The sequence below is a fragment of the Calidris pugnax genome, unplaced genomic scaffold (genome assembly GCF_001431845.1).
Source record: "Calidris pugnax isolate Ruff unplaced genomic scaffold, ASM143184v1 scaffold69, whole genome shotgun sequence".
Classification (NCBI taxonomy): Eukaryota; Metazoa; Chordata; class Aves; order Charadriiformes; family Scolopacidae; genus Calidris; species Calidris pugnax.
The window spans coordinates 1539762-1564618 of NW_015090859.1; the positions used below are offsets into that span (position 1 = coordinate 1539762).

Here is a 24857-nt window from a genome sequence, read left to right on the forward strand (position 1 = left end):
TTCTAGAAGTTTAACGCACTTGCTTTGTACTTTTAAGCAGCATCTGATTTTGGACTTGCTTAGGTTGCATGCAGCAACCTGTACAGGGGATTTACACCACACATCACAATGCTATCTGGCATAATCGTCCATTAAAATTTATCCATGCCATTTATGGCATGGATGCATTATAAGCATGATTCAAATCCATGTTATGAATCACTCCATAATGCTATATAAGCCAGTTAATCCTCTGTCCTTAATCATCCCCTTCCTCCTTTCCTGTTAACAGCAACACAGTAGTAAAACGGACAAAGCCACAAAATAAATATTAACGATGTAGCATATAGAAGTTAGACTGAGATTTAATATTGCACTTTTTAATGCCAATCACAAGCTTCAAACACTACTCTTGCATAACCAAGAGCAATCAGAAAGCTCTCTTACAACAGTTATTCTTGGAAAAGTCAGCAGACTATACCAAACTGCTCACTAACAGTAAGGCTTGGGTTCTTTTAAACACACATATAGACCAAATACCAACATTAATGCAGAAAAATGTAGATAATCAGGTACCAGATTAGCAGACTTTGTTTTGGAAATGTTGGAGAAAGTAGTCATAAACTGTATGGTAACTATTTTTCCTATTCTTCCAGCTAGAAAGTGAAATATTTTAATTACCATATGTATTTCTAAAAATAAAATAATGTTTTTTTTCTACACATAGCTCCAAGGCAAGTGCTTTCAATCTGCCACTCTTGAAGATACTCAAGAAAGCTGGGGCCTTCTACTACTGCTTGTCTAGCAGTCATTAAAAGTAAATCAAAAGCACCCCTCAACTATCTTGAAGCTGTACAGCCAATACCAGCTCATTACATTGCATTTGGCCTCTTCACATATTGGTACTTTGCACCTTCACTTAGTTCCTCTTGTGCTGCTTTTGGGGTCAGGAGAGCACGTAGGGACTGAAGGCAGATATGGCATCCAGGTGGGAATACCTTCTTACTTGTACTTATTTGAGAACTTTATTCTGTTGCCCGATGTTTGGAGGACTCAGGAGCTCACCACTCATGCTGGTGTCTCGGGTACTTGGCAGGGTTGCCACGCTTCTCTCTTGATCCGAGGCAGCGATGCACTTCTCTATACATAACACCGTATAGATACTGCCAGATACACAGCCCTGGTCTCCTGACCCAGTGTCCTACTCACAAGTAACTCTTTCGTGTTATCTTCCTCTCTTACTGCCTGCATTTGGTCTATATGTGTATTCAAGAGCAGGAGAGATGATGGATAGACTGGTAATGGGTGAGGATTACTGCTGACTCTACAGATCCTACACTCTGCAATAACAACTGCAGTTCTTAGAGAAGAAATGTCACACAACACCTATACATAACACAATAGGCCTTTAATATGGGTGTAATCAATAGGCCTTTAATATGGGTGTATTGATTCTTTGTTTTGCCTTACACGAGTTAAGTGTCTGAGACAAAGAGATCTTACCTGTGGCACGGAACATCTCTTGCACAAACTAGGCTCTCCGAGTAAAACATAGCGATTTTGAATCAATATTAATAAAGTACATCAAAAACTCTGGAGGAAACAGTTGATTTGTAAACAGCACAGTTCACCAATAGAAATTAATCCAAACTGGCAACACGCACAGTACTGTTACCTAGCTTTGATCTAATTATGGCTCGGAAGCTGAAAGAATTCCTTCAAGAAGTCGCCCATCGCTGTTCGCCAGTGTATTTAGGGCTGTTTTTTGTCTCATACTCTTCTGCAAGGATGAGGAAAAACAGTGAGACTTGCTGAATACGAAAGGGAAATGTGAATGAAGGGTACCAATTGGTACAAATGTAACTATTGTAGCAAAACCCTGTAAAAGTAACGGATTTTCTGATAGATTTTAAAAAAGAAAGGTTATCCAGTGTAAAACAAGTTTTTTTTTCTTGATCCTAAGGCTAATCCTTTGAGCCACTCCCAGGACGTTTTAAATTCTATTTCAAACTCTGTTAAAAATACATAATTACTCTCAAAAGCACTTAACTATACCATGACTAAGTACCGTGGGCTGCATGTCTTGCCCCTCTGACAATAACATGTACTGAATGGGAAAGGTCCTTGTGAGATGATGAGGTCAAACCGATTCAAAATTAAGGAGTGGACGTCTCGTTTCACTGCTCCCCAGAACAACTGGTGCACTGAAGGGAGTGCTGCACATGGAGGTGAAGGGGCCCAGTGCTAATGAAAGCTGATTTACAGCTTACCCAATTACACCATGGGAGGAGAGCGCAGGGGAGTTACCAAGGTAACTTCTACCATGGGATTCAAATACTGCAACAGAAAGATCCATTTCTTTGTTTTCCATAGAAGAGAAGCCCAACACATGACAAAGGCAACAGTTTGCTGGTGACCAGTTTTTTAAGAGCCCTGTGCAGTTGTTCAACAGCAGCTAAACCCATTGAGGGACAGAAGAACGATGAATCCCCAGAGAGGCTTCCCCAGGCAAAAGCACCTCTTTGCGTTGCCCCAAGCGCAGCAAAGGATAGAGATCTCATAATGTGGCTGATGGGCCCATCTTGTGACTGAAGTGAAAATGAAGTAAAAAAAAAAGCCATCAGTCAGAAGCAAAGAGAAAAAGAAAAATATTTCTTGAAAAGGAATGAAAGCACAGAAGTTATTTACAGCTTGGAATCTAAACACCCGGTATTTCAGCTATAAAATATTTGGGATTGCTGAAACACTGTCAAAGTTACTAATAAAAATAAAAAGAGGATAATTTAAAGTGAATTTATATTTTCCCTAACAGAGTTGCTGAGCTTCTGCTATTAATGAAAAAAGAATAAAGAAAAGGGAAATATAATAATTTGATGTAGATTGGATATATAGCTTTTTAGAAGTAAAGGCTGAAAGAAATCTCACAGCTGCACAATTTCCAGGTAAAGCACAAAATTCAGCTTCTTTCATTGAGCCAAAGAGTCACTGGGACTGCATACGTGAGAGACATGAGCAGATTTTGACCAAAATTACCAAAAGACAACAGATTCCTCCAAAGCTTTTGCAGAATTAGTGTTTTAGCCCAAGACAGATAACATTTCATATGTGTGTGTACATATAAATCTACATGCACATATATATACACTTGTACGTACATATATGTATGTGTATACACACATATGTTATATATGTGTGTATATATATATACACACGCACATACACATATCACTGAAAAGCTCTCCCAGACAAAACAGAACTAGATCTGGAATGTTTAAAAAACTTCTGAATGATAATGATGGTAAACAATCACCCACCACACACTGGCATGACTCGCAAATAATTGAAAAACTCAGAAGCATAAGAATTGCTTTGAAGGCTGCTTTATGTGCTCTTCCTGCCTAAGGAGAACTAATGTAGTAACCTGTGAGGTGGCTGCTGGTCCTGTGTTAATCTTATCAACTATTCCAGAAGCCCCTTGTTACAAAGAAAGCTATACAGCTGATAGGAATGCAGTAAGTTTAAAAATAATTGCTTACAGGCTCAGTTCAAACCAATCCTAAGACTCTTAAAAGCCAATTTTAGCCAGAATTTTCAATGGTGAAAAAAGCTTTGTGTATTTTCCTTATGACTTACGTAATTACAGTAATTTTTATTTACTACACATTTTTGAAGGGGGAAATGAAAGAGGAAATGTGTATTTTATCTTAACCAGTTAAGAAATAAGGATATAAAATCTGCAATGGAAACCAGCAGGCTCCTAGTATTAAGTAAAAAATAGTTTTCTTGAAGACTGTAGGGAAGCCAAGATTTACTACCATTTCTTCTACTTATATATTACACTAAATGTCATATACTTCTGGATCTTGAGCTGTTTTCTTTCTAGAAAAAGCACAGAATTTCATAAAATAGAATATTAGGAAAGCTCAGTTCCAAAATGAATGCCGGAAATAACTTATTAATAGTAAAGTTGCGTTTTCTTCTATCACAAAAGAGCAGATATATTAATATATTCCAAAGATCACTTAAATGGCTTCCAATACCACATTTTCTGTATTACATTAGTAACATCAGCATAATCAGAATTATCACTCGTGTGCCAACTATTCCATTTACTCAGGTACAATGCAGGCGTGACATGCATTCACCTACAGACAGACCAATGATTAAAATGAGGATCTAAGAATCCTAGAATCTTGTGGCAGAAACATTACGTAAAATTTAGTAGCAACAGTGACAAAAATGATAGCAATAGTGATGGATGGTGACAACAATTCATAGAAACTTTGAGATAAACAAACAAAAGAAGGAAAAAACTATACTAAAAAGTATTCAACATATAGTTGACGTGAATCAGAAATGGAAATAATGAGTATGGTAAATAACTTCAGATGATTAACTTTTTACTGTCCTTTGAATGAAACAGCCAAGCATGCAGAAAGGCAGAAAAAGTCACCTTTTGTTCCATTAGAAACTTAGACTGCTTGAAGTCTGAGAAAGCATAAAGATGGTGGACTGCTCAACAGAAAGGCACTGATGTTTAGTCTGATTTCCCCAGCAGATTGTAGGAAGTAACCGTGCACATCATTTATGTTTAAAGCAAGGTAGCAGTTATTAAGACAAAGCAAATTGGAAGACAGGAAGAAACAAAGAGAGGGAAGAAGAAACACAAGGGATATATCTGGTTAAAAGTCAAAGATTTTCTACTAAACATTAAAAAATGAGTATTGCCATTGTTAAGCCCAAAGCCTGCTTTACAATTGATTCATTTTCCAGCACTAAGATCCAATGTAAGAAATGCTGCAATACCTTTGTTTGGGGCTTTTGTTTGCTACCTTGTTTCTTTGCATTAACCCATCCTCAGTCTCTCTTCTCTTAAGAGAGAGACTCTTAAAGTCTTTCAGACTTTAAAATTAAGCATGCAGAACCTATACTGAGATCAACTTATTCCACAAGTAGCATGTATAGCAAAGATACATCTATTAAAGATATCGAAATAGAAAAACGCTGATCTTCCTGGGAATGCTTTTCTGCTATTATTTATTCCTTCCTGTCCTCCTGAAGGAAGGCACTTTCACAACTGTACATTCAAGGAATACAAAACAATGGCAAGGTTTTACAGATACAAGAGAAGACTTCTTTACCTAATGCCAAAGGGGAAATTTCACTTTCCCTGGAAGTAACGTTCTTTTATTCCTTTCCTCTTAATGCAAAGTATCTTCTCAAATAAACATCATAAATGCTAAGTAATCCCTACACACACAGTCGCTGGTAGCTCATTGTTTTAACCCACCAGTGGTGGCTGATGGGCTGAAAATGGTTAAGGGCAATAACATTAAGTTTCAGGTTCGATGCCTCTACTGTCCTTCACCTTCTAACATATATATTATATGAAAGTTTGTTTGGATCAAAACTACAGTTAAAAATTTTTACTGGGGCTGGTTTGATGGCCCCAGAATAGTATCATGCATCCCACAGAACCTGAGGTCCCTTTCAGCCTCATCAGAGCAAGTCTTTATTTACACAACAGTTTCTCATTTTGGGCTTATCAGAAGAAAGGTGGCAATAGATTTTAAAATACTCTTCCCATTGGCACAGCAAAGCATATTTATGTAGAGATAATGCATCAAAACAGGCAAAATATAAGTTGAAATATAAAAGAGGAAATAATTATTAATAGAATGTGAATAAGTTTTAATAGAGGTGTTTTTTAACAGGCACAGCATCAGTATAAAATATTTTGCTAAGGAAGTATTATATTGCACAGACCACGCAATATGAAGGTTGGCATGAGTTTACATCATATTCCTTACCAATACACTATATACTCATTTAAGTGTACAATTTCTAGATTTATTCAATAATAAACACACACGCACCTGTAGAGTCCCTCGGTATTGGATTGTAACTGCTGGTGCAAATCCTTACTTTAAAGGGGATTTCAATAGAATCACATACTCCCTTCCTACCGGTTTTATGTTCAGCTTAGCTTATTTTAGCTGGTTTTCCATTTCAGATAACTACACTCAGCTTGCACGGTAAATGCTAAAATGTCCATAGCAGAGTTTCATTTGTGCAGTAGAATGATTGGTATGAAATATAATTACTTCAATTCAGGAGTGTGGGCTGTGCCTCTGAATGCTTCACAACAGCAGGAACAACTGCCGTCCAGGCCGATGCAAGTGCCTCCTGCCTACCCTCACCAACATCCCAACCCCCTTCCCCTTCCTATCTCCTCAAGTCAGGAAGCATGTCGAGCCATATACCTGTGTCCCACCATTCTCATCACCTGATTTCCCCGTGGTTGCTGGTAGGGAGGCACAGGGGTTGCCCCAGGGTTCAGGTAAATGCCACCATGTCAATAATAGGCAGGGTCTTTCACCACACCGCTCAGAAGTGGCTGGTGTGTGACCAGGGACAGACACCACAGGAGGGGAACCTCTGTTCTAAACTTGTCTCTAACACCTTGAAAGAGGTCTAATTATTAGAGACTTGAGATACAGAAAAACTAACTTCACAATGAAAAACGTTTTTACCTGGATTCTTTCTGTTGCTGTAGGCCACAACTGTCTGCATAAGACCTTCTTAAGAACATCTGGAAGAAGGCTGACAGTTATGAGCAGAATTATGCCCAGCCACACAGGACCACTAGACAGCATTTGCATGAACACATAATACATCCTCTGATAATTGAGAAAAGGCCTAGAAGGAAAAAGATGAAATAGATATTACACTTCAATACACAGAAGAAAGACTGGCAATGTTAGATATAAAAATTATCACACTGATGAAATACTTCAGATACAACTTGCCAATTTGTGGCAGTTCATCCATCCCAGTTTTCTCAAAAGGAGATCTAAACATTCGCTGACTGGAGAGAACTACCCTCCCCTTGTCCTGCCTCCCATGCTGCCTCTCCCTTGCAAAGATAAACTATCTTATCTTCTTGTCCTGTTTATGCTCTTCTATCTATTCCTTATCTTGCTCCAGACATTTCCACCTTTCTGAGAAGTGTCTTACCCATCACTTTCCTACCCTTTCCAAATGCACACACAGAGTAAGGCTCGCTGATCACACCTTTTTTCATATCTTTCAAGCTCCCTTAAGCATCTCTGATGGTTTCATGTTATGCTCCCGAACCTATTCACCATATTTTTATCTGCCCCTACTTTCACTGCCTTCACTTCAATGTTTCCCTGTATCTCCATGGCAGTTGTGAGGTCATTAAAATGCCATCACCGCACGGCAAGGGGAACCAGAGGCCACGTTTACTGAGAGCAAAGATCAATGGGCAGTTTGTAGCAACACTGCAGTGTAAAGGCTCTCCTACCAGCAGGGCAGTTTCCTGCTGGTTTGCAAAATTTGATAGGAGTCATTGCATTCTAAAAAGGTAATCAAGTTAAAATACACTGCTGCACGTAAATAGTCACATCTCTAATACACAGCAAGGTTGGCTAGAAAATGCTAGCAGGGAAAATGTCACTTTAGTAAACCGTTTTCATTTGGATGCTGAGGAAGCTGAGGTCTGATCTTGAGGGGAAAAAATAAAAAAAAAGTTTTGACAGGTAGTTACTAATTTGCAATGAATACATCAAAATACAAATCCTTACTCCAACTTGAATGGCACCTTAATCACTGTGCAACACCCAGCCTCTGCTTTCACTCCGGGCCCTCAAAATGTTTGCTTATGAATACAAAGTAGAACAGTTCCAGTAGAAGAGGTTAGAAAAGATAACTGGGCACTATCTACAGGTGAGAAAAGCAAATTCAAGTTCCTGTTGGCAATCAGGAAGAGTAAGAACTTGAATGTGTTTCAACTTGATCTCCTTCCCAAAAATTTCAGTTTCAAAACCACAGAATTTTTAATAGAAAAAAACCCCAACAGCTACTTTCAATCAGCTTACCAACAGGAGAAACAAGTAGGTGCTCAGACATCTACAGAAAATCTATTTTGTTAAAATAGGGGGCAAATAAAGAGCTAAAACACAGGATTCCTGGCCATCCACACAACTTCAACGTTAGTTCCTGGCCCTAATTTAGACTGCTACAGCTTATTCCCCCCAGGACAAGCTGACTAGATGGGTGGCTGGCCCTGAGATGCATAGGTGTGACCTACTCTGTGACATTTTGCCTCCAACAAACAGCCTCGGCTACTTGAACCACTCTAGACTGATACTACTGAGATAGCCCCAGTGGCAGTCTGAGCTCTGAGACTCTGCTCTAAGAATATTTTCACAGCCATTCAGTGAAAGAGGAGCTGAGTGTTCTGTAATTACCATTACTGATGTGTTTAAAATGTGATTACTATTGGGAGTTCTGCAATACATAAAAGCTAAATTTAGTTCTGTTTGGGACAAAAAAGTGAAATGCATAACAACTTTATAATATCTTTCTGAAATAACATTTATGATGCAATTTATATCAAGGTTCATACCAAATAATTCCTCCCCAGAGCAGAGAAAAGATAATGTAGAATACCAGTGATCCCCAGATCATGAAGTGATTTATCCACGTCCAATAGTGTGTATCTAGTGCAAGCTGAAAAAAACCCAAATGAGATTATACGGTGTTATTACTATCTAGCAGCAACAGAATACTCAGCAGGAGATGAAATAAAATTGCACCCTTTGAAAAAAGGGAAGGATTCTACTAAAAAATGTTTTTCAATTTTGAGCACAGTTAAGAAGGCACAGATAGCAAAATACATATTTAAACTAATTTAAACTAATATGACAATGTACATAGAGAAAACCCAATATAATTAAGTAGCAATCTTACTTACTCATAAGAAAACAAGCTCTAAGAAAGTTTCCATAGATAAAATACAGCACCCCTTACCTTCAATGTAACCGTGAATACTAGCACAGTAAACACCAGTGTTCCAAAGGTCCAGTTTCCAAACATCTATAAAAAATGGGCCAAAGCAGTTATAGGTAATATTGTCCACTACTTTGTGAATTGTCCAGAATGACCTCTTAAAGCTATGCATTACTCTGTATCAGGAACTGACACTTAAGCAACAACACTGAATTATTACATGATCTATCCAGTACAAATTATTTTGGTTTCTCGCCCTTGTGCGTATACACCTCAGATTTCATACAGACAGGAAAAAAACCACAAACAATGCACTCAACCTAGAGTTCACGGGTATGTGTCTTAGTAAAAATGAAGTACAGCACAGTTAACAAATCACTGAGATTTACAAACAAACTGCAAAAATGTCATCAATCTTCTTGAACATCATCTTTTCTCTGCCTCCTTTCCTGCTGTCCTTGGTGTTCCATGATTTCTTGAAGGTTCAACAGCATGTTATACAGACGAGTAACAGTACAAGAACGAATGTGATCCCATCAAAGCCATGTAAGTACTTAAATGTTCTACATACATTTTAAGATAAGACACTTTTGTATTGTGGTTGATTTTCTCCTCACCTGCATCATGGAATAAAAACACCTTCAGCTTTTAAAGTGGGCAGAAATGATCATTAATGCTGATGGAAGAAAGAACCAATGGTGAATATAGTCACAGAGGATTGTGTGGACTGCAGCAGCTATGAGAAGACCAAGTTCAGGATCCAGAGAAACATTGGGAAAGTTAAGCAACTGAGTTAAGACACTGTATTTGAGGAGAAGAGACACTGTTTTATTCAGAGCATTGAACCCATGAAAGACAAGGATACCCAAGAGACATGAATGAATTTTGAAAGAGAAAAATGGTGAGATCTTATGAAACTTCTTCCGCAGAAAGACATGAAATTTCAGCAGAAGACCCACCTGGCCAAACAGGGTATTTCTTAATGAATAAGAAGGCAAAATGGGAGCATACAACAGATGACAATATGGGCAGGCAACAAATGGGTAGTGCAAAAGCATTACCTGGGTACAGAGGAATAAAATCATACAGACTGAAGTGAAGGGTGTTAAGGGTAATAAAAAGGATATTTACAGATATCCTAGTTTCAAAGGGAAAAATGTAAGTCCACTTACTGGAGTGGTAAGGCAACCTACTGGAAGGTGTTAAAGAAATGCTGAAGTATTCAACCTTCTGGATATTAAGTCTTCAAGAGCAAAGCCTGCTCCTTGCATTTAACAGCAAGGTTGGAAGGAGAGGAACAGCCAACACCATGGGAGCAACAGGTTAAGGAGCTGTTAAGGAATGTGAGCAGTGGATACAATCTATTTTGAATTTCACAAGGCATTTGATACTTGACTCAGACAGTCCAGGCTGGGTAAACAGACTACTACTATAATTGAAAACTGGCTGAACCACTGGACTCAAAAGTTCAGTGATCAATGACTTGATGTTTGGGTAGCTGGTGGTAATCAGTGAATGACACCAGGGACTGAGAATGGGACTGGTATTGCTGAATATCTGTCAGTGGCCTGGATGGTGGCACTGACACCACGATGAGCAAATTGCCAGGTGGTACAAAAACAGAGAATGGCTGACAAAATGAATGGCAGAGGATCAGCCCAGAAGGTCCTGTATTGATCTGAGAAGCTGGATAACAGTTATCTTAGGAAGTTCAATAAGGACAAGTGCCAAGTCTTACACCTTTGGAGGAGTAATGGCATATATTGGAACTGACTGGCTGAGCGATGGCCCTGCTTAAAAGGAAGTTGCAGGGGGTTACAGTAGACGCCAGGCTGAACACAAGCCTATACTGTGCTCTCTCTATAAATAAGGGAAACTGCAAACTGAGCTGTATTGGGAGGAACATGGCCATTGAATCAAGAAAGGTTACCACTCCCCTCTACTCAGCTATAGTGAGGTTGAACCTGGAACACCGTGTCTGGTTTTGGGCCTCTCAGTTCAGGAAGAACGTGAAAAAAAATTGTAAAGGATCAAGTGGCAGGCAACTGAGATGGTTAGCAGTCTGGAGCTCTCCGGTGAAGAGAAGCTGAAGGACTTTAGTCTGGTGGAGGGGAGGTTAAGGAACAACCTAGTAGCTGCCCACAAATATTTGAAGAACAATTATAAAGATGAAGAACTGTAACAGACCTCTCTTCAGGAACAAGAAAAATTCTGCTTAGTTATTAGGAGAATTTTCTTCACATTGAACACAGAAAAACATTGGAACAGGCTGACCATGAAGGTTAACAAATTTCCATCCTCAGGGATATTCTAAACAAAGTCTTTTGTAAGTCTGTTTATTAACATCTAGTTTAGCAATAAATTTTTTTCTGTGTTTTGCTCCCATCCTATCCAAGACTTCCTTCCCCTCCTTCTGCAACTGTATTTGTTGTTATCTCCCATATTCCTATTTAATCCACTCTGCATCAAATATTAAAATAAAAAAATCACACAGGAAATACATTTTATTGTATGGGTAAACTAAGATGACACTTACAACCTGCAATCACTTCTACAGTGCCTTTCTTTTCTTCTTACCTTCTTTGTGTAGTTGGTCTCTGACTATATGTTTTAACAACACCAACCATGTCATATCCAAAGTGGAACACCATACACAAAGTAATGTCACCAATTAATAAGAGATAAATCTACTTTTCCATTATTCTAGTAACATCACTCTACAGCATGCATACAGTTTCAAACAAATTTCTACATACTGAGAAACATCCTTGGGGGATTATGTCTGGAAGCAAGCTTAATGGTAATTTTAGCCTGACACAGCCATCAATCTTAATGAAAGACATTGACTTTCTTCAATTTTTACTAGTTTTGCAACAATGGTGATTAGTTCATTTATGGAGAGACAGAAGAATTCAAAATTTTTGCTTCAGCACCCATTTTAACAATATGGAGCCTAACTTGAATCGTCTTATATCACTGATGGCATTAGTGTTACCTTCAGCCATTTTATCCCCTTTCCTGCTTTCTACTTTCTCCCTGTTCCATAACAGCATATTGCTGTGGTAAACTTTTCAAATTGTCAAATCTTTCATAGACTTTTTCCAGAGGTAAGCATAATTAAAATACTTGGAAATAAGCATCAACACCAACTAGCATTCATGTACGTGTAAACTCATATTTGTATCTCTGACTATTCTTGAACACTAACAATTTCAAGCCTTTAAATCTAAAATTGCAACTCAAAATCTGTAAGTTTTATATATACAGACAGGCATGCATGCTGAATGATGATGAATTTTCTAATCCACTCTGACACTCAAGAGTCAGAATGTCTCATCAGGCAACATATTTTATCATGAAATATTAACATGGGTAACTAGTTGGATAATTTAGAAATTAGGCACTAGACGGGCTTCAGAGCTTTATCAAAAGGAATTTGATTTAATGTCTGCAACAGAAGTAAACTAAAATTTCAAAAAGGAACCCAGTCAGAATATTTGAAATACACATAATTTACAATATGTGTTCAGGTATGAGAAGTCTCATTTTCAGAACTATAAATATAAGCTGATGCAGAGTTTTGAACACCTAACCGAGAATATAACAGTACCAGGAAAAGAAATGCTGCACCGTACAGTTACGTCTAATGGAAATTCATTCTATCCTTAGAAAAGCTCTTTCTAACAAATGTTCTTTCAAATGCTAGAAGTTCATTTTCCTGACAGATGTCGCAAAGATACTATTTAATGATACTTGAACATCACATCTCTAGCAAACATATATGTTACATATAGGCAACCAAATTGTGCCCAGTTTATTTTCTCTCACTTTTGAGGGTCTTTTCTAAAGCCATTCAAGCACTTTATAGCATAAACTCTAAAAATTTTCTACAGCAGAGAGAGTCAGCAACAAAATGTAGGTTACAGAAAGCCATAGAAAAAAATAACAAAATACAAGGAAGCAAAAAGCCTACTTATTTTTTAAAGTTCATGGCTCTTTACCGTACCTCATATACCTTATATTCTATGTAAGTTTTTTATTTTTTAAATACTTACGAAGTAGCAATAAAGAACATTTCTATCTATAGGTTTAAGTAATATTTTGACATAATTATAGGAAATATTTAACTGCTCTTTAACAGTTGAATTAAAGAACAGTGAAAGATGAAATGGATATCATGACAAATCCACAATAGTCTTACCATGTGAGTGCTGGTTGTCATTAGCTGAGGATAGGAAGAGAAGCAAGTAGCAAAAAGAAAAAAAAGCACACAAATAAAATAGACCAAAATATCAATGGGTAAAATAAATAAAATGCAAAAGATCTTAAAACTTGCATTTATGTGACTGCAAAGCAAGTAGAGATAGATTATTTTAGGCTGCCATACATAAAAATAATTAAAATATTAAAAAGCTTGTTATATTTAAGCTCTTTTATGATCATTCATAACTACTCTACCAACTATCTTTTGATATGTTAATCAGATATTCATCAGATACATGTTTGGCAGGAAACAGAAAAGTTACTATGTAAATTCTGAACAAATGCTTGGAATTTACAATACATAGTTCTCCTAAGTTTTATCTAGTCCTATGCTTCTGTTTACTGATACACAGAATTCCTGTTGCATAGTTCAGACTTTGTTAAACAGATAACCCATCTATTTCACCATAACTCCTAAAATAGTTACCATCTGTGCTGGAAATCTTGAAGAAAACAATTAAAACTCGTGTGTTCATAGCACACTTGACGTTAAAAAATTACCTTTGACTGACTGATCAAATCCAACACTAACCTGTCCATTGCTGGTCAAAATTGTGTTGTCAAACAAGAAATAGGCACCAAAGAAAAATACCACAGCATCAAACACTCCTAGGAATGTCCAATAAATAAATGCACGCCAGCGCAGCAAAGCGTTCTTGGCAACATCTCTGTGTAAAAGAAAATATAATGCATTCATTATCAGCATGCTCAAAAAGCCTAGACAAATGATGTCACTCATATTGGTTTTTGAAGGAAAAGCAATTAAGAGACTGGATGCCAGACCACCACATTACCACATGACAACTGTCTACCATTTCACATCCAAATCCCTCCTGAAGGTTTCCTCTTTTATTTTATTTAATTTTTCACTAAATCCTTTTAACCATTGCCTGTAATTCTGCCTATTTCATCCATATGGTAAATTCTCCTGAATTTGCACCTTTTTACTTTTCAATCTTTTTACAGAAGGTATATTTTTTCCAGTATTTGCTATGCGTGTGATGATCCACTGAAGATTTTAAATGGAAACACTAGAGGTCTCTGGAGACTTTGCTTTATTTCCCATGGGGTACTTTTGTACAGAATACTGCAACAGAAGAAAACATTAATTTTATGTGGAACACGCAAAGCAAGGATTTTGCAGTTCAGCTGAAGCTTCAGGTTAAATTTGATTTCTGGAATGTTTCTCCCCACAAAAGAAATACAGGGATTGGTCAACAATAGAACTGTTCACTAGGATGCATCTTCTTTTACAGAAAAATGTAAATGTTACAGCACACAAAATGAGTATATATCAACTTGGCATATATCGTAAGATATATCAGAGTAAATCAGCACACAGTTAAATGAAAACCCTGAATTACAGAAACTTTTACTATCAACCAATACTTTCATCATATCACCATACCTTAAAACCTGTCTGGTAACCATAGGAAGTAATTTCTCCTTGCAGTTACCAACATGCAGTGCAAAACCATACCGGGCTAACAGTAGCCTCATCTGGCCTAGAAAAACTGCGCTATTGCCCCAAACAGCTTAGCAATAGACTCTGTTAGATATCAAAACCCAAATGGTTTTGATCAAATAACCTCCGCTAGCTTTCAGAAACCAAGAAAGGTCTTCTGAATAACCATTTCTAAACTGAGAAAAATAAAAATGGAGGGGTTCAGTTCCAACAGTAATACCTTGTATTCCTCTTCAATTTCATAGGCAAAAACACATTACTGCATTGGTTAATGCACAGACAACCTTAGGGCATCTACTAATATGTCTCTTAAATTATATACCATTACCGCTCTCTGAAACATACTGGTTTTACAGCTACAAGAATCAAAACTGGGCACTGTTCCTGATTTAGATGGCCACATACTGTTAATTAGCAAATAACGTATTTCAAATGGCTAAAAATCTAAATCAGTCACAGCTGCAATGCCCAGAAGTGACTCAACAACACACAAACAATGTTGAACACCACACAGAATATACCCTATGATACAACACTCTACAACTCACTCCTCTTTTCTTTCTGAATAAAAAAAATGTATATAGAAGAAACCGTATGTTTTCTCTTTCTAAAATACTTCTGTTTCCCCTGGCTGGAAGAAACAGTGTACTAAAATAAATCATATTTTCATTTGTAGAACAATAATTTCTACTTTGGTCTCACTCGCGTAGCAAGTGAATGGTGTGGATTGCAGTATGTAAATATACATATAAAAATACATGTGTATCTACTATATGTTGTAATTTATAGACTGTGCACACGGTCTTCAACCCTTCTGTTGCAGTGTTGTCTGATGTTTTACTGTAACCTTGTGATATAGAAATCCCGAAGACTTTGATTCTAACAGAGATAGATATCACAGTTAAACAGTCAGTCTTTGAGGCACAATGTATTAATTTTACCTGTATAGGGAAGGCTCTCTTTTGAGTGTGTCTGCACTGACATGTTGTTCCATTAGACCATACAAGAGGATAGGAAGGGAAGTGAAGCTGATATTGTACAGTGTTAGATATGCGGTATCGTATAAAGTCTGTAAATAGAAAAGAATTGAACCAGCTAATGTTAATTTTACAACATGACCCACCGCATAACACTTGATTTAAAATGAAAGAGTCAACTTCAGAAAAAAACAAAACTATATCCCTTCAGAATGGGGGCAAATATCCCCAAACAGCTGCTAACTGATATAAGACACAACTCTGCACTTGTACCCTATTCATGTCAACTAAAAGATTCATTTAACAGTCTGGTCCACATATCAGCCCCTCTTATTGTTTCAAGTGTAAGACCAACTCCAAATTACCCAAACTGAACAACAGCAGATTCCTGTAGAGGCAGAAATTCCTCTCTGGCACATCCATCCCCCCTTTTATCTCTTCCACATTTATAGAACATGGAGACATGCAGGGAGGAAGGGGGAGTACTCCAGAGGTTCTTCAGCTGTGGGTGACTGCAATGTGCTGTACAAAGAAACAGCCCAATGTGTCTTTGATTCTTCTTCTCACTGAACTATTTTTCCATGTATGTATCATCATTGTAACTAGCCCTCAAACTTACCACATCACCCCATAAAAAGAGAGCTGCTTATTTCCCAAAACCTATTTGGAGCTCATTTATGCCATAAAAATTGCTGTCAGCCCCTCCCAACCCCCTTTTTGATTCAGAATTGTATTTAGCACTTTAAGGAACAGAAAATTAATCTAAATTTTCATCAACACATGCTTTCATAACTAACTCCTAATAACGCTTGATAAAAACCTACAAAGTTTTCAGCAGTCATTTGAAATTAAAACCAAAACAGACAAAAAAAATTCTGTTATTTTTACTCCTTCTGGAGCTTTCTTTCGAGACATTCCACAAATTCAAAGCAACAGAACTATTTTCTCCCAATTAAATCCTCCTCTTGTTCAATTTCATCCTGAAAGCATAATCCTCCTTTTGTCTAAGTCCAGTCATTCATTCCTTTGTTTTTTGCTCTCTCATTCAGAAGAAAGAAGAGGTAAATTTTTCTGCCCAAATTAGTTGAGAGCAAGGGGGAAAAGTAAATAAACAAAAATTTAGAAAGAAGAATACTGGATCCTCTCCTAAATGATGGCACTTTTCTGATGAGCAGCAGTTCACTTTTCCTCTACCTTTTGTTTTCAACTAATTGAATTCCAGTATTTGTCTGACTTTTGCAATTCATACCTGTATACACCAGAAAAGGCTACTTTATTCTTCTATTTTCATTCTGAATTCTAAAAATTATCAACTAGCTTAATTACTTATCTTTCAGGATTGCCTCTGTCCATGTTCAATAAGCTTAAATCTACCAGACTCTACATTTCCCACAGCATTTCACTTTGCATTGTCATTTCCAAATTTGGGGTTCCTGTATCCTTTGACTTTGAAAATAACCCTGCTTTCATCATAATTCATAAAAAAAAATTCTGTAACTTAAATGTAATTGCCACTGAAAACCATATGAACCAAAAGTGATGCTCTTCTTTTTACAGTATGTCAACTAACCTAGAAATTTTCTCAGCTTAACAAGCAGTGCTAAAGGATCCATTTTTTTAAAAAAATGCCAAAGAAAAAAAATGTGTCAGTAAGGGGAAAAGAACAACCAACCTGTTGTGAAAACCCACAGAAGAACTGATATAAAAACTGAGGAAAAATGAAGCAGACATTCTGAAAGGGAAAGTGACACAGTCATCAAATAAAATATAAGCACTAATTTATATGCTGTACAATGCTATAGCTATGTATATCATAGTTTTATAACACTAGTAATAGTAAACACTGCAAGAAGAGCTGCATACATTAAACAACAACATTTTCATCTATGGTAGTATTGTTATGAAAAATACCTAAAATACTTTGAAAGGAAACTTGTAAGACTACAGTTTCAAAATTCAAGGCCAAAGAATTTTGTGATCCAGGAGTGCAGTTCAGTTAGGGCAAGGCAAATACTGCATGATTGCCAGTGGGACATGATAAGAAAGCATGGATAATCTGGTTAGCGTGGTTCCCAGCAAAGTAATTTTAAGACGTTTCTAGTTGTGACCCCAAATTTCATCCTCCCCTAACTACACATATAGTCAGACACTAAGACCGTGAATTCTCTTCTGAAGGTTCCTTTCTATAATCTTTCACTGCTTACTGAAAGAACTTTGATTGGATCCCAACATTTACACATAACAAAACTGTCTAAACAAGGGGATGCACATTATAAACTTTCTCTACCTACACTATCCCAATGAGTTTAGAAACTAAAGTAAATTAAGTTATGCTAAGTTCTCAAATACTATTTCCACCCTGATTTAAAGGGCCACTGTACAGAGAACCCAGAAGGTACTGAAAACAAGTAGAACTCTCTATGCTGGAATCTGTAAGAGAGGGGGGAAAAAATAAAAAAGACAAGGCAAATTTTGCTTTTAAACATACCATAGATTATAGAACATATCTGTATAAAAGCTATTTCACTTCATGGTCTGGATAAAAACAATAATCCGATTTCAGACTTTCATCTGGTACTCAACAACATCTCTTTATAGAATTATTGCTTTTTTGTACCATTGACTGCACAAACTGTATACAGTCAGGTATTATCATGTAAATGTGTAAGATTTATGCAATTTGAACAAGCATTCTCCTACCTTATAAAAGAAGTATTGCACAAGTTCAGATATCCTAACATAATAAAAATGCCCATGAACAAGTAACATTTTTTTCAAATGTTTAAATTTAGGTATTGCATAGTCACTGTTTCTTGCTGCTTGACGACCTTCTTTGCCAATGATTCCTTTGGAAAAAAAAAAAGTGATGAAGCTGTTTAATAACAGAAGAACTATTTCAAAGACAAAATTATTTGTAAAATTATATAGTAATGCTATGATACTGATCTAATAAGAGATCACCACTCTTCCTCATAAAATTCCCAGGGTAAATTCACTAAAATTTGTCTATAAAAATGCATAACCTGATTCTTTGAGATTGCCAATTTTGAAGAACATTTTTTGTCATCCCATTTGAATTAATATTGTAAAAGACACACTTACCTATACCAACATGTGCTTCTAGAATCATACTGACATCATTCGCTCCATCACCAATTGCTAACGTGATAGGATGCTCCTTTGATAATTTAATCAATTTTACAATCTGGAAAGAAATAGTGTTACAAACTCTTCTCTGTAATCGTTTGCTTATTTTGCATGAGCGTACAACTAATTAAAAATGACCAACACAGTTATACAAGAAATTCTGTGAAGGGACACAAACCCAATATTGCCCAATGCAACTACTATGCATGAAGATCACAGTAGTTTCTTCATATTAAAAGTATTTGCCCCAATTACAAAATAACATTTTTCAAATCCTTCCAAACTATTTTGAGAGAGATGGACAGGAGCAAGAGCAGAAGAAAAGATGATGTTGAGATTGCTTAATGCTGTGGAAGTGCATTAATAAATTAAAAAGTTTCCAGAGACAAGAGCTTACGATTTCAAAGAAATCCTGAAACTAAAGACTGAAAGATTCTGCTTTCTTAACGGTGCTGAATTTTTTTCTTACTATTTAAGATAATGACTCTGTATACATCTAAATACTATTGACATATAAACTATCCAAAATTTGCCTTCAAGTCTCTCAATTAGAAATGATCGCTTCTGTAAATTTAGTACTGACTCAGCTGCAATTAAAAACTTCTACAAACTTCCAGACAGTTTGAGGCACACTGGCTAAATACATTTGTTAAAATGAATAAGGCCTACATATGCTCTACCTGCCCACTAAGAAAATATGTGACAGTTTGAAAGGAAAAGTGCATATTCCAATGTTTGTTTCCTTTAAAAGTTTTTCAGCTATAGTGAGATGTTTCAGTAATGGAAGGTTGTTTTTACTTGATATAAACTAGTATACAACATCAAGAAGTACTTAAAAATCATAATGCACACATTTTTCTGCCTGGATATTTCTTTCTTGGCTTCCCACTTCTATTAAAAATAGGGAAGAAATATCACTCTACAGTAATAAATAATGCAGGTTCTTGTAGTATCAACACATAGTAGAGTATTCAAAGCTTGTTAGGTTAAAAAGAAAGCAATTAGTTCAGTTCATTAAATATGTTCATTTATCAGCATGTATCAACCATAAAATTTGCACAATATGTACATAAATCAAATTCAGGTGCACAGCTGGGTGCCATTTTAGCATACCATTATCTAAATTGCTTGCCAGTAGAAATTTTCCCTTCTCCCTTTTTTTTTCTTTTATTTTCCATTTTAGAAGATACAAAAGTGAATGGTAACATTTTAAGTTATCATAATAAGTCATACAGAATATTAAATTTCAATATTGACATACGTGCAGAGCTAACAAACACTTATGAAATGAAACACAAACCTGTGCTTTTTGTAGAGGTGCCATTCGACAGCATAACACGGCACTGCAGTTCCTGCAAATTTCAAGAAAGAGCTCTCTGTAGTTAGCAGAGCTCCCGTCTTGTCTTGGTTTCATTATTAATGATAAAGCTGCTCCATCAATAATTAAACCATAATCTTGCATATCAGTTGAAAGTCTGTTCAGGAATAAAATATAAACTAAGAGTCACCGTAAAATTCTCAGACATTTTAAATTTGGCAATAATTCTTTTGTGAAAGTTAATTAATGTAAAAAATAATGAGTATGGAATACTGCTTCGAAAGAAAACTCCTTGCTAAGGACTTCTACTTAAACATTTTTAGAAGTCTAGATTATGTTGAAAATATTTAGTGCTTCACCAGTTCAAAGACAGAAATATGATACCTCAGTGACTTCACCAACAAACAAGTGTATAATTAATGAGCTTTTCAGTTTGGTTTGAAAGGGCTCCAAGAACTGCAGTGAGGTAAACTGAGTTGCAGGAATAAAGTTAATTTTGTGGCACATTCAATAATATGGAGAGAAAAAAAAAGTTAAAGGGAAAGGGCTTTGGTACTCTGAAATCTACTTTGATGAGGAAAATAATAATATTTTATTCCCAAGGATCCACATTCAAGGAAGTAAACCATGCTTTGAAGGAAATGCTTAAAATAGATGACTTGGCCTGGAGAGATAAGGCCACTGTCTGCATTCACAGTATGGATACTTCGTGTTTAGTATAGTGGCTAAGTCTAATAGAGGCATACCTGTAATTCTAATATTGAAATAGAATAATTATATATGTTATCTATAATATTATGATATATTGTTACATATATGTAATCTATTATTGGTATACCTGTAATAGAATCATAGAATGGTCCAGGCCGGAAGGGACCTCCAAAGGTCATCCAGTCTGGCCCCCCCGCAGTCAGCAGGGACACCCCCAACTAGACCAGGTTGCCCAGGGCCTCGTTGAGCCTCACCTTGAATATCTCCAGGGATGGGGCCTCAACCACCTCCCTGGGCAACCTGTTCCAGTGCTCCACCACCCTCACAGTAAAGAACTTGTTCCTAATATCCAATCTAAATCTGCTCTTCTCCAACTTAAAAGCCATTGCCCCTCATCCTGTCACTGCAGGCCTTTGTAAACAGAATCTCCCCCGCCTTCCTGTAGGCCCCCTTCAGGAAGGCTGCTATTAGGTCTCCCCGGAGCCTCCTCTCCTCCAGGCTGAGCAACCCCAGCTCCCTCAGCCTGTCCTCATAGCAGAGGTGCTCCATCCCCCTGATCATCCTTGTGGCCCTCCTCTGGACCCGCTCCATCAGGTCCATGTCCTTCTTATATTGAGGGCTCCAGACCTGCACACAATACTCCAGGTGAGGTCTCACCAGAGCAGAGTAAAGTGGCAGAATCACCTCTCTGGATCTGCTAGCAACACTTCTTTTGATGCATCCCAGGATGTGATTGGCATAATAATTTGGGCATTGCTAGAATTGTAACTGTGGTCACATGAAGCACAGTTTACCACAGTTAGACTCTGAACAACGGAGGAAGACGGTCTGCAAGACGAGAGCAGTTTTCTGCGGCATCCAAACTACCTATTTCAGAGCACCCCTGCATTTGCTTGCATTGCTCAGCAGCCCCAGCCTCCAGCTCAGCAGCAAGTGTTGTATAAATATATTTTGAGGTTTGTCTGTGTTTCAGCACTCCAGGGTTATACTACTGCATGTGGGTTTTCAATAAACATGGTTTCACCAGGACCAACATATATGGGGAAAAAGCATTTTCACCTTCACTACTAGAACATAAGCTATTTTTTTACAAATAATAAAAAGTACTGTAACCTATATTTAGTAACAGTTCTCAGATATTTTCAGTAGTTTGTTACCATTGGCACAACTAGGGCAATGCCATTAGTATGCAATGATATCAACAGAAATGTAGTGTTATGAAGTTCAGGCAATGTACTGAACATTTGATGTATTATAATAAAGGATTTTCAGCCTGAATTTGAACATTCAGGCAGAATCCTGCTATTACTATCTTAGCATGTTCTTCAACTCTGGAGCCAAAGACAAAAAATTCTGATGAGTCTTAATGTGTAGAAAATTGGTGTTGCACAAAGTTAAACAAACATGTTTAAACATACCTTGTAAGACCTGTGGGACTTAAACTAAATGTGGTGTAAATGACATAGAAAAATATGATTATTTAACCGAATATAAAAATGTTCTTGATTAGACCAACAGGGTTTAAAGTGTAAGGAGAGCTAAAAAAAAAAATGCTCTGGCCCAGAGTTTCAAGCTGCAATGCTAAGAGTACAGAAACTCTCTGCTCAAATAATATCACACATGCTTCTTAGCTTGTTCCTTTACTACAAACCTATTACAAATGCATATAAAAAGTACTTACTAGGTGGTTCCACATTAAAAAAAAAAATCAAATATGCACCATTATGTCCGAGGATCAGCAACTTCTTTTCTTAACATTTTAAGACGATAAAAATGTTTTAAAATCCAATTCTTAGGTTTTTACAGGGGGGAAAAAAATAGCAAGTAAAGCATACCAGCTACAAAGCTTCAAATAAGTAGCCTAATTTACTACCTGTATGAGACATAATTTACATTATATGTGCTTTTGTTTGCTTTTTAATGTCATTTTCTATCTCATTCCATGTTATTTTTCACTTCTGTATACATGATTCCTATCCTTTGATGGATATTCAAAAAGTCAATTATTTCTTTATAATTTAGGCCACTTTAGGTATTCTTATGCACAGCAGATTTGGTACTACACTGTTGCCTGTCGCCTGTCTGTAAATGTAGCATAATCTTTCCTAGAAAGAGAGCCGTATATTGTTGCCCTCTGCGGCCTTGATCTTATCGAAAAAGTCACATCACCTACTAACTCTAATTACAGGAACGTAACAAATCTACTTCCTTTTTAAAAGTTAGAAACAGTATTTTGTTTTACAATAATTTTTTCCAAGAACAAATATTTTTGCAGTGGAAAAATACATAATGACGACGCCCGTTGTGAGTTTTTCTTTCAATAGTTAAAGCAGTACCAGAAATAAGATAAAGAACCACAGCTGTGAAAAATTAAACTTACGTGGAAGGAATATATACTTAATTGCTACACAATAATTCACACTTTAACAACAGAAAGTGATACATAGTATGTTGCTGCTCTTAAGGTCATTGATCAATCATTTAATTGTATATGAAACACATAGAAGCCCATTCCTGCACTTGAAAACTCAACTTTTTTCTTACCCTGAGAAAGTATCCCTGGTTAAGCTGCCACTGTGTCTTAGGACAGTTTTGCTTAGGTCAAAAAGCACATCGTGTAAACTCTGTTCCTCAATTTTCTTTGTGGTTAGCTCAAGTATTTGTGTATTTCTCCGGAAGAGTTTGCAAGCATAGCAAGTAGCTGCAGCAGTCTCCATTTTGTCTCCTGTCAGAACCCAAACTTTAATTCCAGCTTTCTGGAGCGCTTCAATAGTGTCAGCAGCTTTTTCTTGTAGTCTGTGGACAACAAAGATTGATAGATTGCTTGGAAATTAGAAATTCAGACATCCTTATTGAAAGGTTTCCATAACCAAATTAAAAATGTCAATAAAAGTTATTGGATCTAAGACTTTTCCCAAAAATGTGATTCTAAAAATTACTTATAATTAGTTTTGATACTTTCAAAGTGCTCAAAGTTTCACCTTTCATTTATATAGCCTAAAAGACAAGATGCTTCATTCCCCGGACAAGTACTTCAATTAAAACATTTTCAAGTGCTTTCAGGTAATGACAAACAGCTGAGTATTGCTGAGTTACTAAAGTTACCTCCCAGTTTTAACAGACAGTTTTTTAATTTTAAGACCTAAAGATTCTTCCTTCATTTCTTCCATACCCATTTTAGTTCTTTCCTCCAAAACTTTTTCCTATAATTTGTTCAATAAAATATTACATGACCTGCATGTAAATGCCTTGAATATACTGATTTTCGTATGCTTAACTATTGTTACTAGCCTACTAAATTATAAAGTTACCAAGTGTAACTTCAGTAAGCTAAGGGTATGGAATTGATTCAAATAAAAGGTTTTTCAAGTAAATCTCTAATCCAGTAAAAGAGTTACAATAAGAGTCTTCCAACTGCTTTGACAACATCACTAAACATAAGAAAGTAAGAAATGTACAAACCTATCTTCAACAGCTGTAGCACCAAGTAAAATAAAATCTCTTTCTATCTTCTCATACGCTTCTGCCAATTTCTTTTCCCGGTCCTGGAGGGCCAGCTTTGCGTTCTGAAGCAGCTTCTGTGCCTTGCTATATTCTTCTGCTGTGAGTTTTTTATATGCAACACACAATGTTCGCAGTCCCTCCTAAAGAACATAATCAAAAGAAACAACATGCCTCTTAGAAAACTCTTCTTAGACTTCTTGCTGGTGTGTATGCAGGAGTATTTGAAAATTTGGAATGATTTTACTATTAACATAAAGAATCCTACTACTCATTTTTATAGTGAAGTAAGTATAGTATAAAATAGTACAGTATCATCTAGACTAGAACACGAGTCAGCTTGATTCTGTGCTTCCCTGGAAGCAGTTACTACCTGAGGGACAAACCTCAGTCCTCCAAAAGAGAAACAACTCAGCCACCCAACCAGATGTATAAGATTACCAGGGAAAGGAGAATCAAGGTAAAGGTTTCCTTCCTATGTGTACAATTAGTCAGGATGAGTCAGAATAAATAACAATAATATAAATAGTAGCTCCGTAGAGTCTGATGTTGATGCTGTGCTGCAGCAGAGACAGGGACAAAATGTCACAGAGGGTATTGAAAGTGAAAATCCAACTGTGCCATTCTAGTCAAGTGTGGGTGTTTCAGACTGGATCAGACTTCTGGACTGTGTGATGAATAA

The 24857-nt window shown here is 36.7% G+C and overlaps 1 protein-coding gene across 1 annotated transcript in view; it reads right to left on the reverse strand.

Annotated features, from left to right (window-relative positions):
• Nucleotides 1-24857, reverse strand: part of ATP11A (ATPase, class VI, type 11A) — a 61374-nt gene that overhangs the window by 4771 nt on the left and 31746 nt on the right. The window contains exons 17-28 of the mRNA XM_014944082.1: nucleotides 24137-24318; nucleotides 23219-23470; nucleotides 19946-20120; nucleotides 18601-18703; nucleotides 18199-18344; nucleotides 17171-17230; nucleotides 15463-15590; nucleotides 13589-13724; nucleotides 12995-13018; nucleotides 8815-8880; nucleotides 8411-8514; nucleotides 6513-6678 (exon numbers count right to left, since the gene is read on the reverse strand). Coding sequence (XP_014799568.1) covers nucleotides 6513-6678; nucleotides 8411-8514; nucleotides 8815-8880; nucleotides 12995-13018; nucleotides 13589-13724; nucleotides 15463-15590; nucleotides 17171-17230; nucleotides 18199-18344; nucleotides 18601-18703; nucleotides 19946-20120; nucleotides 23219-23470; nucleotides 24137-24318 — 1542 coding nt within the window. The remainder of the gene's footprint in view (nucleotides 1-6512; nucleotides 6679-8410; nucleotides 8515-8814; nucleotides 8881-12994; nucleotides 13019-13588; nucleotides 13725-15462; nucleotides 15591-17170; nucleotides 17231-18198; nucleotides 18345-18600; nucleotides 18704-19945; nucleotides 20121-23218; nucleotides 23471-24136; nucleotides 24319-24857) is intronic.